At 45.1% G+C, this 18,438-nt stretch overlaps 1 protein-coding gene across 1 annotated transcript in view; it reads left to right on the top strand.

The window, feature by feature from the left end:
• Positions 1 to 18,438, top strand: part of tshr (thyroid stimulating hormone receptor) — an 86,010-nt gene that overhangs the window by 24,807 nt on the left and 42,765 nt on the right. The window contains exons 2-5 of the mRNA XM_087989468.1: positions 1,203 to 1,274; positions 11,161 to 11,235; positions 15,610 to 15,684; positions 17,108 to 17,182. Coding sequence (XP_087845594.1) covers positions 1,203 to 1,274; positions 11,161 to 11,235; positions 15,610 to 15,684; positions 17,108 to 17,182 — 297 coding nt within the window. The remainder of the gene's footprint in view (positions 1 to 1,202; positions 1,275 to 11,160; positions 11,236 to 15,609; positions 15,685 to 17,107; positions 17,183 to 18,438) is intronic.

Genomic DNA, 18,438 nt, shown 5'->3' with positions numbered 1-18,438 from the left:
ATTGGGCGGCACGGTGGCACAGTGGTTAGCACTGCTGCCTCACAGCGCCAGAGACCCGGGTTCAATTCCCGCCTCAGGCGACTGACTGTGTGGAGTTTGCACGTTCTCCCCGTGTCTGCGTGGGTTTCCTCCGGGTGCTCCGGTTTCCTCCCACAGTCCAAAGATGTGCAGGGTCAGGTGAATTGGCCATACTAAATTGCCCGTAGTGTTAGGTAAGGGGTAAATGTAGGGGTATGGGTGGGTTTCGCTTCGGCGGCTCGGTGTGGACTTGTTGGGCCGAAGGGCCTGTTTCCACGCTGTAATCTAATCTAATCTAAAAAAGAGAATGGTGGAGAGGTTTAAGAAGGGAGTTCCAGAGCAGAGAACCTAGATACTGAAGGCATGGAAACCAATGGTGGATTGAGGTCTGTCAGGGATGTGCAAGAGGCCAGAATTGAAGGAGGTTAGGGAGAAGCAAGGACATAGAGAGATTTGAAATTAAGGATTTGAAATTTTAAATGGAGGTTTAGGATTACTCTTTAAAGCTGTATTGGTGCTACTCAAACATTTACAATGATATCTTCCATGTCATGGTGACCAAGTGTCAACGTAATGTCAGAAATATGGTTTGGGCAACTGGTGACTGGGATGTCCCCAACCTACACCACCCTGAAGCACAAGTCTCTATGTCATGAAAGTTGGAATTCCATCCCTAAACCACTTTTGCCTCTTGCAGATGTAACCTACCTCCTGCACTGAGGTTTTGGTCATCTGTCCTAATATTTCTTTATGCACAATACTTTGGATTACATTCCTGTGAAGCACCTTGGAATGTCACACTGCAAGAGGCATGAAAGAGGCTCCATGAATGCGGATTGTTATTGTTGGTTTAGCACAGTGGCAAGCATTGTGTAGAACATCCCAGGAGACCACCAGGGGGCCCCGCTGATCTGTGGATGATGAAGGTGGTTGTGATGGACCCAGAGAGATGCCTCAATCCCAAACAGTTTCCCAACAGACAATGTCAAGCACTGATCAAGTTCATGAAGGGAGAAAATACAATGAGCAGAATGGGCAGCAAACTCTTTTTCTCTCTCTGCCAAACCTGCTGAGTTTCTCCAGCATGTCTCTGTGAGCGAAATGTTAGTTTTCAATGGTTTTCTCAGTGTTATCATCGTTGTCAGCAAAACTTCATTATTAAAAAAAATCTTTCTTTTCAACAGCCGATTCATGGAGACTCAACTCAAGACCATTCCTGCTGAAGCTTTTACAAACCTCCCAAACATTTCGAGGATGTAAGTATTTGTGACACACTATTAGGCTTTTGATCACTCCCTTTACCCTAGACCACACCTGATCAAACATATATTTGCTGACCTCTAAGCCAACAATTCACCCTCCCATTTTCTGTTATCTCCTAAAGTGCTCAGGAATTTCTGTGGTGCCTTTCACATTTTTCACATCCCACAATTAATGGCCAACAGTGTTGTCATTCACTGTTGTAATGGATGGAAAGTTAGCAAGCAGTGTTAATACAAGAAATTCCTACAGACAGACATAAGACACACAGTCAGTTTATCTGCTTTAGTAATGCTGGCTGAGGATTAGCCTCGGGCCAGGACGCTGAACTTGTTCTTCCTCAAATCTCTCCCCAAACAAAGGTGGGGATGAAAATAATGCGGAGGTGAACAAAGAACAAAGAAAATTTACAGCCCAGGAACAGGCCCTTCTGCCCTCCAAGCCTGACCTGATCCAAATGTACTGTCTAAACCTGTCGGTCAATTCTTAAACATCTGTATCCCTCTGCTCCCCACCTACTCATGCATCTGTCCAGATGCATCTTAATTGAATCTACCGTGCCTGCCTCTACCACCTCTGCTGGTAACACATTCCAAATGCCCACCACCACTTCACGCGGTAAGTGTGAAGTACTTACCGCGTGTATCCCCCTTAAACTTTCCACCTCTCACCTTGAAAGCGTGACCTCTCATTAGTGAATCCTTCACCCTGGGAAAAAGCTTGTCTATGTCCACCGTGTCTATACCCTTCATGATTTTGTAAACCTCAATCAGGTCCCTCCCTCAATCTCCTTTTTTTCTAATGAAAATAAACCTAACCTACTCAACCTGTCTTCATAGCTAGCACCTTCCATACCAGGCAACATCCTCGTAAACCTTCTCTGCACCCTCTCCAAAGCGTCCACATCCTTTTGGTAATGTGGTGACACAGTATTCTAAATGCGGCCAAACCAATGTCTTGTACAATTTTAACATGACCTGCCAGCTCTTATACTCAATACCCCGTCCGATGAAGGCAAGCATACTATATGCCTTTTTGACCACTCTATCCACCTGTGCAGCAACCTTCAGGGTACAATGGACCCGCACTCCCAGATCTCTCTGCCCATCAACTTTTCCCAAGGCTCTTCATTGTATAATTCGCTCTAGAATTAAACTTGCCTAAATGCATCACCTCACATTTTTCTGGATTGAAAGCCATCTGCCACTTTTCCGCCCAACTCTCTAGTCTATCTATATCCTCCTGTATTCTCTGACAGTCTCTTATGCTTTCTGCCACTCCACCAATCTTTGTGTCATAGAACACAGAACATAGAACATTACAGCGCAGCACAGCCTTTCGGCCCTCAATGTTGCGCCGACCTGTCATACCAATCTGAAGCCCATCTAACCTACACTATTCCATGTACGTCCATTTGTTTGTCCAATGACGACTTAAATGCACTTAAAGTTGGCGAATCTACTACCGTTGCAGGCAAAGCATTCCATACCCTTACTACTCTCTGAGTAAAGAAACTACCTCTGACATCTGTCCTATATCTATCACCCCTCAATTTAAAGCTATGCCCCCTCGTGTTCACCGTCACCATACTTGGAAAAAGGCTCTCCCTGTCCACCCTATATAACCCTCTGATTATCTTATATGTCTCTATTAAATCACCTCTCAACCTTCTTCTCTCCAACGAAAACAGCCTCAAGTCCCTCAGCCTTTCCTCGTAAGACCTTCCCTCCATACCAGGCAACGTCCTATTAAATCTCCTCTGAACCCTTTCCAAAGCTTCCACAACCTTCTTATAATGCGGTGACCAGAACTGTACACAATACTCCAAGTGCGGCCGCACCAGAGTTTTGTACAGCCGCAACATAACCTCATGGTTCCGGAACTCGATCCCTCTATTAATAAAAGCTAAAACACTGTATGCCTTCTTAACAACCCTGTCAACCTGGGTGGCAACTTTCAAGGATCTGTGTACCTGGATACTGAGACCTCTCTGCTCATCTACACTACCAATCTTACCATTAGCCCAGTACTTTGCGTTCCGGTTACTCCGACCAAAGTGAATCACCTCACACTTGTCCACATTAAACTCCATTTGCCACCTCTCAGCCCAGCTCTGCAGCTTATCTATGTCTCTCTGTAACATACAACATCCTTTGTCACTATCCACAACTCCACCGACCTTAGTGTCGTCTGCAAATTTACTAACTCACTCTTCTACGCCCTCATTCAGGTCATTTATAAAAATGACAAACAGCAGTGGACCCAACATCACCCTTGCGGTACACCACTGGTAACTGGACTCCAGGATGAATATTTCCCATCAACCACCACCCTCTGTCTTCTTTCAGCAAGCCAATTATTGATCCAAACTGCTATATCTCCCACAATCCCATTCCTCCGCATTTTGTACAATAGCCTACTGTGGGGGGCCTTATCGAACACATTGCTGAAATCCATATACACCACATCAACCGGTTTACTCTCATCTACCTGTTTGGTCACCTTCTCAAAGAACTCAATAAGGTTTGTGAGGCATGACCGACCCTTCACAAAAAACCTTGCTGACTATCCCTAATCAAATTTTTCTTTTCTAGATGATTATAAATCCTATCTCTTATAACCTTTTCCAACACTTTACCAACAACTGAAGTAAGGCTCACTGGTCTATAATTACCAGGGTTGTCTCTACTCCCCTTCTTGAACAGGGGAACCACATTTGCTATCCTCCAGTCTTCTGGCACTATTCCTGTAGACAATGACGATTTAAAGATCAATGCCAAAGGCTCGGCAATCGCCTCCCTGGCTTCCCAGATGATCCTAGGATAAATCCCATCCGGCCCAGGGGACTTATCTATTTTCACACACTGCAGGATTTCTAATACCCCTTCCTTGTGAACCTCAATCCCACCCAGTCTAGTAGCCTATCCCTTTCTATCACTAAAGTAAACATAACAGAATTGTGATCGCTATCACCAAAGTGCTCACCTACATCCAAGTCTAACACCTGACCGGGCTCATTACCCAGTACCAAATCTAATGTGGCTTTGCCCCTTGTTGGCCTGTCTATATACTGTGTCAGGAAGCCCTCCTGCACTCACTGGATAAAAACTGACCCATCTATAGTACTGGTACTATTGTGTTCCCAGTCAATATTTGGAAAGTTGAAGTCCCCCATGACAACTACCCTGTTTCTCTCACTCCTATCGAGAATCATCTTTGCTATCCTTTCCTCTACATCTCTGGAACTATTCGGAGGCCTCTAGAAAACTCCCAACAGGGTGACCTCTCCTTTCCTCTTTCTAACCTCAGCCCATGCTACCTCAGTTGACGGGTCCTCAAACATCCTTGCTGCAACTGTAATACTGTCCTTGACCAACAATGCCACACCTCCCCCTCTTTTACCATCTTCTCTGTTCTTACTGAAACATCTAAATCCTGGAACCTGCAACAACCATTCCTGTCCCTGCTCCATCCATGTCTCCGAAATGGCCTCAACATCGAAGTCCCAGGTACCAACCCATGCTGCAAGTTCACCCACCTTATTCTGGATGCTCCTGGCGTTGAAGTAGACACACTTCAAACCAACTTCTTGCTTGCCGGCGCCATCTTGCGTCCCTGAAACCTGATTTTAGACCTCCCTACTCTCAACCTTTTCATACTCGAACTACAATTTTGGTTCCCATCCCCCTGCTGGATTAGTTTAAATCCACCCCAAAGCCGTAGCGAATTTCCCCCCCCAGGATATTGGTACCCCTCTGGTTCAGATGAAGACCATCCTGCTTGTAGAGGTCCCACCTACTCTGCAAACTTGCTGATCATACCAACAGTGCCCTCTTCTAGATCATTTATGTATATTACAAACAACAGTGGCCCCAATACTGACCCCTGTGGAACACCACTGGTCAGCTTTCTCCACTTCGGGAAACTCCCTTCAACTACTACTCTCTGTCTCCTGTTGCTCAACCAGTTCTTTATCCACCTAGCTAGAACACCCTGCACACCATGTGACTTCACTTTCTCCATTAGTCTACAATGGGGAACCTTATCAAACGTCTTACTCAAGTCCATGTATATGACATCAACAGCCCTTCCTTCATCTAACAACTTGGTCACTTCCTCAAAGAACTCTATTAAGTTGGTAAGGCACAATCTCCCCCACACAAAACCATGTTGCCCATCACCGATAAGCTCATTCCTTTCCAAATATAAATAGACCCTATCTCTCAGTACCTTCTCCAGCAACTTCCCCACCACCGATGTCAGGCTCACTGGTCTGTAGTTACCCGGAATATCCCTACTACCCTTCTTGTACAGGGGGACAACATGAGCAACCTTCCAGTCCTCCGGCACCTCACCTGTATTTAAGGATGTTACAAAGATATCTGTCAGGGCCCCAACTATTTCCTCTCTCGCCTCCCTCAGCAACCTGGGATAGATCCCATCTAGTCCTGGGGATTTGTCCACCTAAATAACCTCTAGCATACCCAACACACCTTCGCTACTTATGCCAACGTGATCCAGACTAATCAAACCTCTATCTATAATCTCAAGATTCATCATGTCCCTCTCCTCAGTGAACACTGATGCAAAGTAATCATTCAGAATCTCACCCATTCTCTCACTTTCGGCACACAGCCTTCCTTCATTATCTTTTAGTGGACCAATCCTTTCTCCAGTTAGCCGCTTGCTTCTTACATAAGAGTAAAATGCTTTGGGATTTTCCTTAATTCTGCTAGCTAAGGCTATTTCATGACCCCTTTTAGCCCGCTTGATTCCTTGTTTAAGAGTTGTCCAACTCTTCCGATATTCCTCCAGGGCCCGTTCTGTCCTCAGCTGCCTAGACTTATGTACGCTTCCCTTTTCCTCTTGGCTAGTCATACAATTTCTCCTGTCATCCATGGTTCACGAATCTTGCCTTTCCTATCCTTTGCCTTCAATGGGACATGCCTATCCTGCACTGCAGGTAACCTATCTTTGAAAGCCTCCCATATCTCAAATGTGGACTTCCCTTCAAATAGCTGTGTCCAATCCACATTTCCCTACTCCTGCCTAATTTTGATATAATTGGCCTTGGCCCAGTTTAGTACTCTTCCCTTAGGACCACTCTCTTCTTTATCTACGAATATTGTAAAACGTACAGAATTGTGGTCTCTGTTCCCAAAAAAATCCCCAATGCAACTTCTAACACTTATCCTGGCTCGTTCCCCAGTACCAGGTCCAAAATGGCCCCTTCCCTCGTCGGACTATTGACAAACTGCTCTAGAAAACTCTCCTGGATGCTTCATACAAATTCTACTCCATCCAGACCTCTGACACTAAGTGTATCCCAGCTGAAAATGTGTTGCTGGAAAAGCACAGCAGGTCAGGCAACATCCAAGGAACAGGAGAATCGACGTTTCGGGCATAAGCCCTTCTTCAGGAATCGTTTCTCCTGTTCCTTGGATGCTGCCTGACCTGCTGCGCTTTTCCAGCAACACATTTTCAGCTCTGATCTCCAGCACCTGCAGTCCTCACTTTCTCCACTAAGTGTATCCCAGTAAATGTTGGGAAAATTAAAATCTCCCATCACCACTACCCTATTGCCTCTACACCTTTCCATAATCTGTTTATCTATTTGTTCTTTTACCTCACGCTCACTGTTGGGAGGCCTGTAATACAGCCCCAACAATGTAACTGCACCCTTCTTATTTCTCAGCTCCACCCATAATGTCTCACTACCCAAGACCGCCACAGTGTCCTCCTTTAGCACAGCCGTGATATCGTCCCTGACCAGCAATGCAACTCCACCCCCTCTTTTACTTCCCTCACTGTCCTGTCTGAAATGTCTATATCCTGGAACATTTAGTTGCCAATCATTATGCCCTTCCTTCAACCAAGACTCTGTGATGGCAATAATGTCATACTCCCAGGCACCAATCCAAGCCCTAAGTCCATCTGCCTTACACGCTATACTCCTTGCATTAAAGTAGATGCATTTCAGGTCACCAGTTCTTTTGCGCTCACCTGCTCTCTGCCTATTCTTCCCTTTATTAATGCTATCTTCATAATTCTTACAGTCCCCAGTCTCCGCCTCACTGCCTACATGTTTTCTCTTCTGGTTCCCAGTCCCCTGCCACATTAGTTTAAAACCTCCCCAACAGCAGTAGCAAAAACTCCCCCAAGGACATTGGTTGCGGTCTGGTTCAGATGTAGACTATCCCACCTTCCCCTAGAACCGGTCCTAATGCCCACCAAATCTGAACCCCTCCCTCCTACAGTGTCTGTCAAGCCATGTGTTCATTCTGCCTATTTCTTCATTTCTACTAAAATTAAATTCAAAGTCCACCATCTGCCGTGGCAGGATTTGAACCCAGGTCCCCAGAACATTATTCTGGATTGCAGGATTAATAATCAGGTGATAATACTACTAGGACACTGCCTCCTCCTGCACGCCTGATCTGTTATCACCCAGTCTACACTATTTCCCACAGTCAAACCCCGTCATCTCACAGTAAATCCTGGGTCCAACATAATCGCGTATGGGATTCAGCCCTAAACAAAATAGGGCATTCAGGATAAACATTCAGGGGAACATTGAAAATGTAAAATCTACGACCACAAGGAGTGTCTGAGGGGAATACATAGTATAGATTCAAATAAATGGAGAGGTAGATTGACACACGAGGGAGAAAGGGCCAGAAGGATATACTGGTAGATTTGGGTTGTGTGGGGTAGGAGGAGACTTGATCAGCACAAGACAGTAGGGCCGAATGGCCTTTTCCTGGACTTCATGTACCACAATGTCCCTGGAAGGCAGCAAGAATCCAGAACAGGTTCGCAGCATCAAACCCTAACTTTAACCCTAACCCCAACTGTAATGTTAACCCTAGCCATAACTTGAGCCTTGATCCAACCCCTAACCCTAACCAAAACCTTCACCCTGACCATATCCCAAGCCTTGACACTAACCTTCACTCTAACCATAACGCAGACACAGGGAGAATGCGCAAACTCCACACAGACAGTCGCCCGAGGCTGGAATTGAACCTGGGTCCCTGGCGCTAACCATTGGGCAACTGTGTTGAAATTGATGCAATAGGAGAGAGTGGACATGGTGAATATGAAAACTTGATCTGATAAAATCAGTGTTCCCAACCTTGTTTCCTTTGATAAATTTCCCCACTTGTCAGACATAATATTCTGTGATGATTCACCTTGTGACTTGATGAATGTTTACGCCAGAGAAATCAAGCATGATTTGCGATTATTGTTCAGGAGATGGCTGGAGGTATGAATCATAGACTGTGGATGGTCACTGTGTGTCACAGCACAGAAACGGCCTTCTCTTTCATACAGTCTGTCAGGGTTTCCGCTTTAATTGAATCAGCAAGGGAAGACTTTCCCAGCCACTCGACAACCGCCAGCAAGGCCAGGAGGAGGACCTTCATTGGCTCCGTCAGTAGCTCACAGCTAGCTGACCTCTGGGAGGGAGATCCGGCTGGTGTCCCACTCCAGGTAGGATTGTAATGTGGCAAGAACATTATATCCCCACCCCCCTGCCTCCCCTCCCAAATTCTACAGGCTTGCTCTTAGCTTCCTAGACCATTCTCAGAGGGTTGGTCAAATTCAAACTCATACCAGTGTGAGAAGGTATTTGTGATTCTCTTGCATGGCATAAGTCAGGAACTTCAACAACAAGGAGAAGAGTGAGAGGTAGAGGGAGAGTGAGAGAAAGAGAGAGACAGAGAGCTTTAGGAAGAAAATGAAACTTTTGTGGTATTGGATGCAGTCCAAAGAAGGTTCATTAGGTTAATCCTGGGTATGGAGGGATTGTTTTATGAGGAGAGATTGAGCAAGTTGGGACTGTACTCATTGGAAATTAGAAGAATGGGAGATGACCTTATTGAAAGATACAGTATTCTGACAGAATTTGACAAGGCAAATGCACAATGGTTGGGAGATGCTGGTGTTGGACTGGGGTGTACAAAGTTAAAAATCACACAACACCAGGTTATAGTCCAACAGGTTTAATTGGAAGCATACTAGCTTTTGGAGCGGTGCTCCTTCATCAGGTGATAGTGGAGGGTTCAATCCTAACACAATTTATAGCAAAAATTTACAGTGTGATGTAACTGAAAATATACATAGAAAAATTGATTGCCTGTAAAGTCTTTCATCTGTTTGAATACCATGATAGTTGTTTGGCCTCGTGGGAGAGTCTACGACCAGAGGGCATTATCTCAGAGTAAAGATTTAAAATAGCGATAAGGAGGAATTTCTTCTCTTAGACGAGAGTGAATTCATTACCACAGAGTGCTGTTGAGGCCGGGTCACTAAGTATATTCAAGACTGAGGTGGACAGATTTTTCATTAGTGAGGGAATTAAACATTATGGAAAAAACCAGGAAAGTGGAGTTGAAGATGATGAGATCAGCCATGATCTAATTGAATGGCGGAGCAGACTCAATGGGCTGATTGATCTGTGTCTGCTCTTACATCTTATGGTGTGACACATCAGATCTTATAGTTTTAGAAAGAGACAGAGATGTGGTGGTAGTGGCACTGCCTCTGGGGATGTGAGCTCATGTTTCATGGGATGGGAACTTTTGGAGAGAAGAGAAAAGGAAGATAGAAATTAATCTTGTGTCAAGGCAATGTGTGAAATTACAGGAATGTGAACATTCAAGTATTTGTCTAAATGTGGCAATTGAGAAAAAAGTGGCTACCTCTCCAATTTTAATGGTTACATTCCAATTAGAATCATAATCATAGTACATATTCCATGTACAGCATGGAATCAGACGGCAGCTTGGTGGCTCAGTGGTTAGCACTGCTGCCTCACAGCACCAGGGATCCGAGTTTGATCCCAGCCTCGGGCAATTGTCTGTGTGGAGTTTGCACGTTCTCCCCGTGTCTGCGTGGATTTCCTCCGGGTGCTCCAGTTTCCTCCCACAGTCCAAAGATGTGCTGGTCAGGAGAACTCGCTGTGCTAAATTACACACAGTGTGAGGTGCATTCGTCAGTGGTAAATATAGGGTAGGGAAATGGGTCTGGGTGCATTACTCTGCGGAGGGTCAGTGTGGACTTGTTGGGCCGAAGGGGCCTATTTCAGTACTATAGGGAATCTAATGTAATGGTGACACAGTGGTTAGCACTGCTGCCTCACAGTACTAGGGATCCGGGTACAATTCCAGCCTTGGGTGACTGTCTGTATGAGGTTTCCTCCAGGTGCTCCGGTTTTCTCCCACAAAGATGTACAGATTAGGTGAACTGGCCGTTCTAAGTTGCCCATAGTGTTCAGGAATGTGTGGGTTGGGTGCATTAGTCAGGGGTAAATGTAGGGGAATGGATCTGGGTGGGTTACTCTTCGAAGGGTCAGTGTGGACTTGTTGGGCTGAAGGGCCTGTTTCCACACTGTAGGGATTCTAATTCTAAAAAAAACTCTTTGGTCCAACTCGTCCATGCTGCCCAGATATCCTAACCTAACCTAATCTAGTCCCATTTGCCAGCACTTGGCCATATCCGTCCAAACCCTTCCTATGCATATACACATCCAGATGCCTTTTAATTGCTGTATTTATATCAGCCTCCACCACTTCCTCTGGCAGCTCGTTCCATACATGCACCAATCTCTGCGTGAAAAATTGCCCTTTAGATCCCTTTTAAATCTTTCCCCTCTCACCTTAAACCTATGCCCTCTAGTTTTGGGCTCCCCTACTCTGGGAAAAAAGACCTTGATATTCAAACTATCCATGCCCCTTATGATTTTATAAACCTCTATAAGGTCATCCCTCAGCCTCCAATGCTCCAGGAAAATAGCTCCAGCCTATTCAGCCTCTCACTGTAGCTCAAAACTCCCAACCCCATTCACATCCTTGTAAATCTTTTCCATTTCCCTTCCAGATACATTTCAATTGATGCAGTACTTCAGAAAGTGGATGCACATGCATTCTTCAATTTGGATAAAGTTACACACATGTGAGTATATGATTCCTGAGGCTACTGGCCCCAATAATGTGAAAAGTGACACCACGTATGGCAATGGTGGGGGTGGGGAGTGGGGGTCTCTCTAAACCCAAAATTGCCAGGGAGGGTCATGGGACATTGAAAATTTCAGAAAGAGCGTTTCTGTGAGTAGCACAACCAACCCATCCAAATGCCTTTTAAATGTTGCAATTGTACCAGCCTCCACCACTTCCTATGGCAGCTCATTCCATATACGTACCACCTTCTGCATGAAAAGTTGCCCCTTAGGTCTCTTTTATATCTTTCCCCTCTCACCCTAAACCTATCCCCTCCAGTTCTAGACTTCCCCACCCCAGGGAAAAGACTTTGTCTATTTATCCTATCTATGCCCCTCATAATTTTGTAAACCTCTATAAGGTCACACCTCAGCCTCCGATGCTCCAGGGAAAACAGCCCCAGCGTGTTCAGCCTCTCCCTATAGCTCAAATCCTCTAATCCTGGCAACATCCTTGTAAATCTTTTCTGAACCCTTTCAAGTTTCACAACATCTTTCCGATAGGAAGGAGACCAGAATTGCACGCAATATTCCAACAGTGGCCTAACCAATGTCCTGTACAGCCGCAACATGACCTCCCAACTCCTGTACTCAATACACTGACCAATAAAGGCAATGCTATTGAGACACAGATTCACTTAAAATTCGTAATGGTTTGAGGGGCTGAATGGCCTCCTCCTGGTGCAGTATTTTTATAGTGAGAGTAGAAGCCATCGTATTTAGCACTGACTTCACAAAGGCAACGTTGATGGGCATTAAGAGATTCCTTCTCTTCCCAAATGAACAAAGTCCCAAGAACCTTGAAAAGCGTAACAGCTTGCAGGATTTCAAGCCTCAGGCAACTGTTTGATCTCTAAATCTCGCTTGGTATAAAGCAGTGAGTGAATCCAATGCTACATTTTGTGCATATTCTAAGTGTCGAATCCATTTGTGGCCTTCCGGCTTTTTCTTTTCCTTTCTCATGATGTTTGAGTGGGCATTAGATACAGGCCGTTCTGCTGTAATGTGTTTCGTTAATGTGAATTTTGTTATACTGTGATTGACAAATCGGGAACACTGTTTCTAAATCATGAAGTTTTAAAGTGTATTGGTTTAAATGTGGTTCAGGCCCCATTACTATAAATGGTGCTGCTATTATGCGATTTTCTTATAACATTGGATTGCACGAGAACGGATCTACGGCACTATAGTAAAGTAGTTAACCGGTAAGATTTAGGATTATTTTTGCAGGATCATATTGTTCAGAAACATTGCAAAGTGCTTCAGCCCATGGGTGAAATTCCCAAAGTGTTGGGGCCCGGTGTGTTTACTGATGGCTAAGAGCCACCCCCACCTCTGGAGAGACCCGTCCATTCGCTGAGAATGGGCAAGTTCCTGGGCAAAATGTCCAGCCTGAATGCCAGCCAATGCCCCCGCCCCCCCCCGCCCCCCAAACTGTCATCAGAAACTGCCCATCAATCAGAGACCAACAGGTTCTGGGTCCTAAAGTCCACTCGTCCAGAAATGTTCCAGCGCAGAAGAAAGCGAAGATTGCATTTTATACTCTTCTCACGTGAAGAGTGTTGCAGTGTGGTGGGGTGAAGAGGATCAGAGGAAGGAGCATCCCTTTGCCATCCCTCCCACCCAATCCGGGCTTCTGTTTGCCACCTCAAACTGGGGGCATTTGTAACCCCAGCCTGAACTCAGCCAGAGGTCACTGTGCCATACTAATCCTGCACCTCGCTACCTTTTTACCTTCCAGGAAGACAGGAGATCAGGGAGATGGCAAGTTGAGGGCCTGACATGGCCACTTTAGGGCCTTAATTGTGGCAGATTCAGAAGCTCACCCATGGGCCTTATGCTCAGAACGGAATTAGTTAAAGTGTCAGGAAGGGAGTGAGCTTCTATCTAGAGCCAACTCAACCAAATGTTTCATGTCATCACCACCTCTAGAGAGGGTAAACCATGCCCTGTGTGTAATTTTTACATTGCCATGTTTGTGCAAAGCAAGATCCCACAGAGAAAACCAAGGTGACCGATTTGTTTGCCCTGTTTTGTGGGCAATGTTGATTGAGGAGACACGTTGCGTAGGGCACCAGCAGGAAATTCCTGCCCTTCTTCATATGATCTTCACCAATCTACCTCAATCTCTGGAACAGGAGGGCAGAACGTAATGCAGTGTCTCATTTGGAAGCACTGCACCTCTGACACTTCTGCATTCCCTCACCACTGGGCTGAAGAGGTGGCCCAGATTTCCCGCTCACATTCTCAAGCGAGGTTTGAAGCCAGAGCCCTCTAATTTTGAGATGTAAGAGTGGACCTGACAGTCAGAATCACCTTCACTATTGTGACCTGAGGCCTACGTTCTGGATTGCAAATCCCACCATTTTTTTTGTTTCTCTCTGTCTTTTTCTCTCTGACCTTTCAAGACGTTTCTTAAAACTAATTCATAACCAAGGCTGAAGGGCTTTTGCCCGAAATGTCGATTCTCCTGATCCTTGGATGCTGCCTGACTGCTGTGCTTTTCCAGCACCACACTCTCAGCTCTGACCTCCAGTATCTGCAGTCCTCATTTTCTCCTGATGAGTGCGAGACAAAATGACCTAACAGTATGTCCCCTTGCTCAGCGCAAAAGGAACTATTTGGCCCACTAAGTCTGTGCTAGCTCTTTGAAAGTTACTGAGTTACTGAGTGCTGCTATCCCGTTTTCTCCCTATGACCCGAAACATTCTTCCAGGTCTGTTGATGATTTCATTCTCTCTTAAAAACCTCAGGTGAACCTGCCTCCATCACACTGACAGACAGTGTATTCCACATCCCAACTACTTCTCCTCATATCCCCATTACTTCTTCTATCTTAAACCTATGCCTCACTTTCTTTCCATGAATGGAAATAGTTTTTCCCTGTCTACACTGTCTGGACCCTTGTGATTTCAAAAACCTTTATCAAATCTCCTCTTTTGCAAGGAAAGCAGATCCAAACTGCCCAATCCATTTGAAGTTCATTATTCTTACAACCAGTGAGTCTTTTCTGTGCTATCTTCTTATCCTTTGAAGAAGGTGGGGCCCAGAACTGGATAAGCATCCAACCGGGGTGAGACCTCAGTTTACCATCTCATTATAAGACAGCATCATCAACAGTTCGGCCCTCCCTCCGGACTGCTGCTGTGATCTTAGTCTTCATTATCCTCAAGTCCTAGAGTGAGGCTTGAACCGAGAGGTTCAGAGGTAAGTGCACTAACAACTGAGCCAGGAATACTGCAGTGAGTAACTCACCTCCTGACTCCCCAAAACCTGTCCACCATCTACAAGGAACAAGGCGGGAGATTGATGGAATACTCCCCACTTGCCTGGGTACAGCTCCAATAGCACTCAAGAAGATTGACACACCCAGGTCAAAGCAGTCCATTTGTTTGGTACCACATTCACAAACATCCACTCCCTCCACCATCGATACTCACTACTATCTACAAGGTCAGAAGTCACATGACACCAGGTTATAGCCCAACAGATTCATTTGAAACCACAACCTTTCAGAGCGCTGCTCCTTTGTCAGGTGAACAGTGACTTCACCTGACAAAGGAGTAACAGTCCGAAAGCTTGTGATTTCAAATAAACCTGTTGGACTATAAACTGGTGTCATGTGACTTCTGACCAAGTCCAACACCAACGCCTCCACATCATTACTACCTGCAAGATGCACTTCAGAAGTTCACAAAAGATCCTCAGACAGCACCTTCCAAACCCACAACCACTTCCATCTAGAAGGACAAGGACAGCAGGTACTTGTAACACCAGCACCTTTACGTTCCCCTCCAAGCCAGTCACCTTTCTGACTTGGAAATATATCACCATTCCTTTCCTGTCGCTGGGTCAAACTCCTGGAATTCCCTCCCTAAGGACATTGTGGGACAAACCATAGCAGGTGGACTGCAGCAGTTCAAGAAGGCAACTCACCCCCAGCTTCTCAAGGGGCAACTAGGGATGGGCAATAAATGCTGGGCCCAGTCAGCAACACCCACATCCCACAAATGAATTTTTTTAAAAATGAATCATGGTACCCGATCACATTTTCCAATCCCTGCTGGAAAGTGGACTTGTATTGAAGTAGGGTAAGGGCTGGATTGGTATTGTCTGTGACGCAGTACATAGTCTGAGAACATTCACAGTCTAGGCTGAGATGTTACTGATTGACTGATACAGTACTTGTCATTGATCCATACTGATCACAGTCTCACAGAGATCGTACAAGCTGCAATCTCTGACCTGTACTGCTCCTTCAGAGGAGGAAATGAAGAGAGGATAAACTACAATAACAGAATGCACCAATAACTCATTTATTTTTAAAACAGAGAGATACGGAACACAAAGAGCTTGAGTCACATTGAAACAGATGCTTTCAAGAATCTCCCAGTTCTGAAATACCTGTAAGTATAGAAAAGTAAAATCGAATGCTTGGGTATTTCTGGTAGATGGTTCTAGGGTAAGGGAAGCTCTTGTAGTTAGGTGCTTAATGATTACAAATGCTTTTAAGTTTGATTTGTCTTTAAAGACAGAGTATTTTTGCCACACTGGCACTTTTTAGGGAGGGCCTTTGTCCAGTTGGGGAGAGGCCTTTGGCATGCTTACATTTTGAGTCCGCTCTGAAATGGGAAATGAGACAGACTTTGGGCCAAATCGGACGATTGTGGGACAAACATGAGGATTTTGAAGGCAGCTAGCCGGTCCAAACAGAGAGCTGGCAGCCTTGGGCTCCCCTCCCCCAACCCACGATGGGTGCTGCTGAGGCAAGTTGGAAACTCTCGGGGACTCCTCAAGCTGGGGTGCTACCTCAACAGAGGTCCACGTTATACTGCAGGGTAGCAGAGAGGGAACGCCCAGCCAATCACAGAGCAAATCCGATCTGTGTGGGTGTGTGAGGGGTGACCTAGGTTGGGAGTGGAGGCTACAGTGATCATTTCCTGCCCACTGCCCCTCATTGGGACTTCAGCCCTAACGGACTATCAGGCTCGGTAAAGCCCAAAGCTGCTCCAGCCCCAGCATCAGAGGTCAGTATAAAATATTCAACAATGAACCTCCTTATCCAAATCAAGTAGTGAGATTGTGGAATTCACTACCAGAGAGAGAGAGTGTCGCTGGAGTGGATTCTCTAGACACATAGTCTAAGGGAAGTTACACAGCATATTAGTGAGAAAGAAATACAATGTTTTATTTCATTAGATTTGATTTGAATTATTATTGTCACGTACTGAGATACAGTGAACAGTATTGTAACCAGGCAAATCATAGCTTACATAAGTACATCAGGGTAATAGAACAGAATGTAGAATATAGTGTTACAGTTACAGAGAAGGTGCAGAGAAAGGTGAACTCTAATACATGAGAGATCTGTGCATTAATCTGATAACAGCAGGGAAGAAACTTATCTTAAATCTGTTGGTATGTGATTTCAAACTTTTGTATCTTCTGCCTGATGGAAGAGGATGGAAGAGATTATAACCGGGTTGGGAGGGATCATTGATTATGTTGGCTGCTTTCCCGAGACAGTGGGAAGGATAGGTAGAATCAAGAGATGGAAGGCTGGTTTGTGTGATGGACTGGGCTGTGTTCACAACTCTCTGTAGTTTCTTGCAGTCATTGCCAGAGCAGTTGCCGTACTAGGTCTAGTTGAGGAGCGATTGGAAGAGGCTGAAGGGAAGTCTGACCACTGACATGAATCGTGTGGGCTGAGTGGCCCCCTCCCCTTGTACAGTGTACCTTATCTGTGTAATCATATATCAGGTGCTTTTGCAGACAGAATGGACACATTAAAACCTTTTAACCTGTCAACTGTTTCTGCTCCAATTTCAGGGGCATTTTTAACACCGGGCTGAACACATTTCCAGACCTGACGAAAATTTGTTCCACTGACGTGAACTTCCTGCTGTGAGTAGTTGAAAAGATAACCATTTCTCACTCGGGTGGTTGTAGGTACTAAACCAACCAGCATAGTTTTAGAAACGTCAGGCACAGACCGTTTTCTGAATCCTCAAAAAAATGTCACAGCCCTCCATCTGGTACATGTCACGTTGAGGTGTGGACTCTGATGTACAAAGCCCTTTCACTTTACTCCATTCTCAATGACTTGCCAAGTGGAACATATACAGATGGAATGCTGAGGGAGGGGGTGCTGACTTGAACTTAATCTATCCTGGCATGTCCTGGACTGGGTGTAGAATGGGGACCTGAATCATCAACGTCATCATTTTTTTTTGTTTTCCAATGACTTTGAAAATATTGCCAAAATGTTTCCAATTCGAGGAACTGACAGTGAGAAATGAGTCTCCATAAAGAATTTGAACCACCATGTGCACCTCAGTAGAAAAGATTGAAAATGTTGCAAATTCACTTAGCACCAAGTTATTTTACATTCCTGATGGAAATAATCTCACCTCCAGTCCAGTCCATTTGGGTAGGTTGGATTGAATATATCTACGTTGACCTCTGCATCACTATGAGAGTCTCACTCTGTGGTAGTCTTCCAGCCTGTTGGAGCACTGACCTTTTATCGATCACGCTCAAAGGGTTGAATGGCCTGTTCCTACTCCTATGAATTACCTCATAGTACATTTAGGGATATTGGCATATCAGTGGGCTGTGTTATGGCAAAAGTTTAATCATGAAAATGTCATGCCAACACAAATGATCAACTCTGTAAGAATTCTTGTATCAGTCATGGCTAACAAGCCAGCAAAGCTGAAAATTGGGTAGATCAAGAATCGCATTTACACGCAACAACAACCCTTTACCCTCTCCAACGTGGACAATGGCATCACTGACACTCTAAGTTCAGTGCAGAAGCATTCAAGTGACCATCAAACAAAGCTTCACATCCTCCTGAATCACTCCAAGGCCACCTTGTCAAAGAAGGGGAGATGGAAGGAGGTTACAGGGCAGCTAAAATCTCACCAAATAATAGGGTACAGGCGCTCCCTTTTAATGACTTTCACTCCTTACCATAAGTTAGTAAAATATTGAAGGTTCATCCCAAATTCAATACTGACTTGTAAAAAATGAGTGAGGTAGACATCACTGGAAGGGAATTTGCTCAGGGAGTTCTCCCAAACTTCTAGAAGTCGAATAAAGGTCTGTTTTTCCTAGATTTCTGACAATCTTAACTCAATGTTACACCAGGAGATCAG

The sequence above is a fragment of the Chiloscyllium plagiosum genome, unplaced genomic scaffold (genome assembly GCF_037043375.1).
Source record: "Chiloscyllium plagiosum isolate Xiang-an unplaced genomic scaffold, Cpla_swu_hap1 HiC_scaffold_8, whole genome shotgun sequence".
NCBI lineage: Eukaryota > Metazoa > Chordata > Chondrichthyes > Orectolobiformes > Hemiscylliidae > Chiloscyllium > Chiloscyllium plagiosum.
Note: the sequence above shows the minus strand (reverse complement) of the source record. Positions and strands in the feature narration are given on the sequence as shown.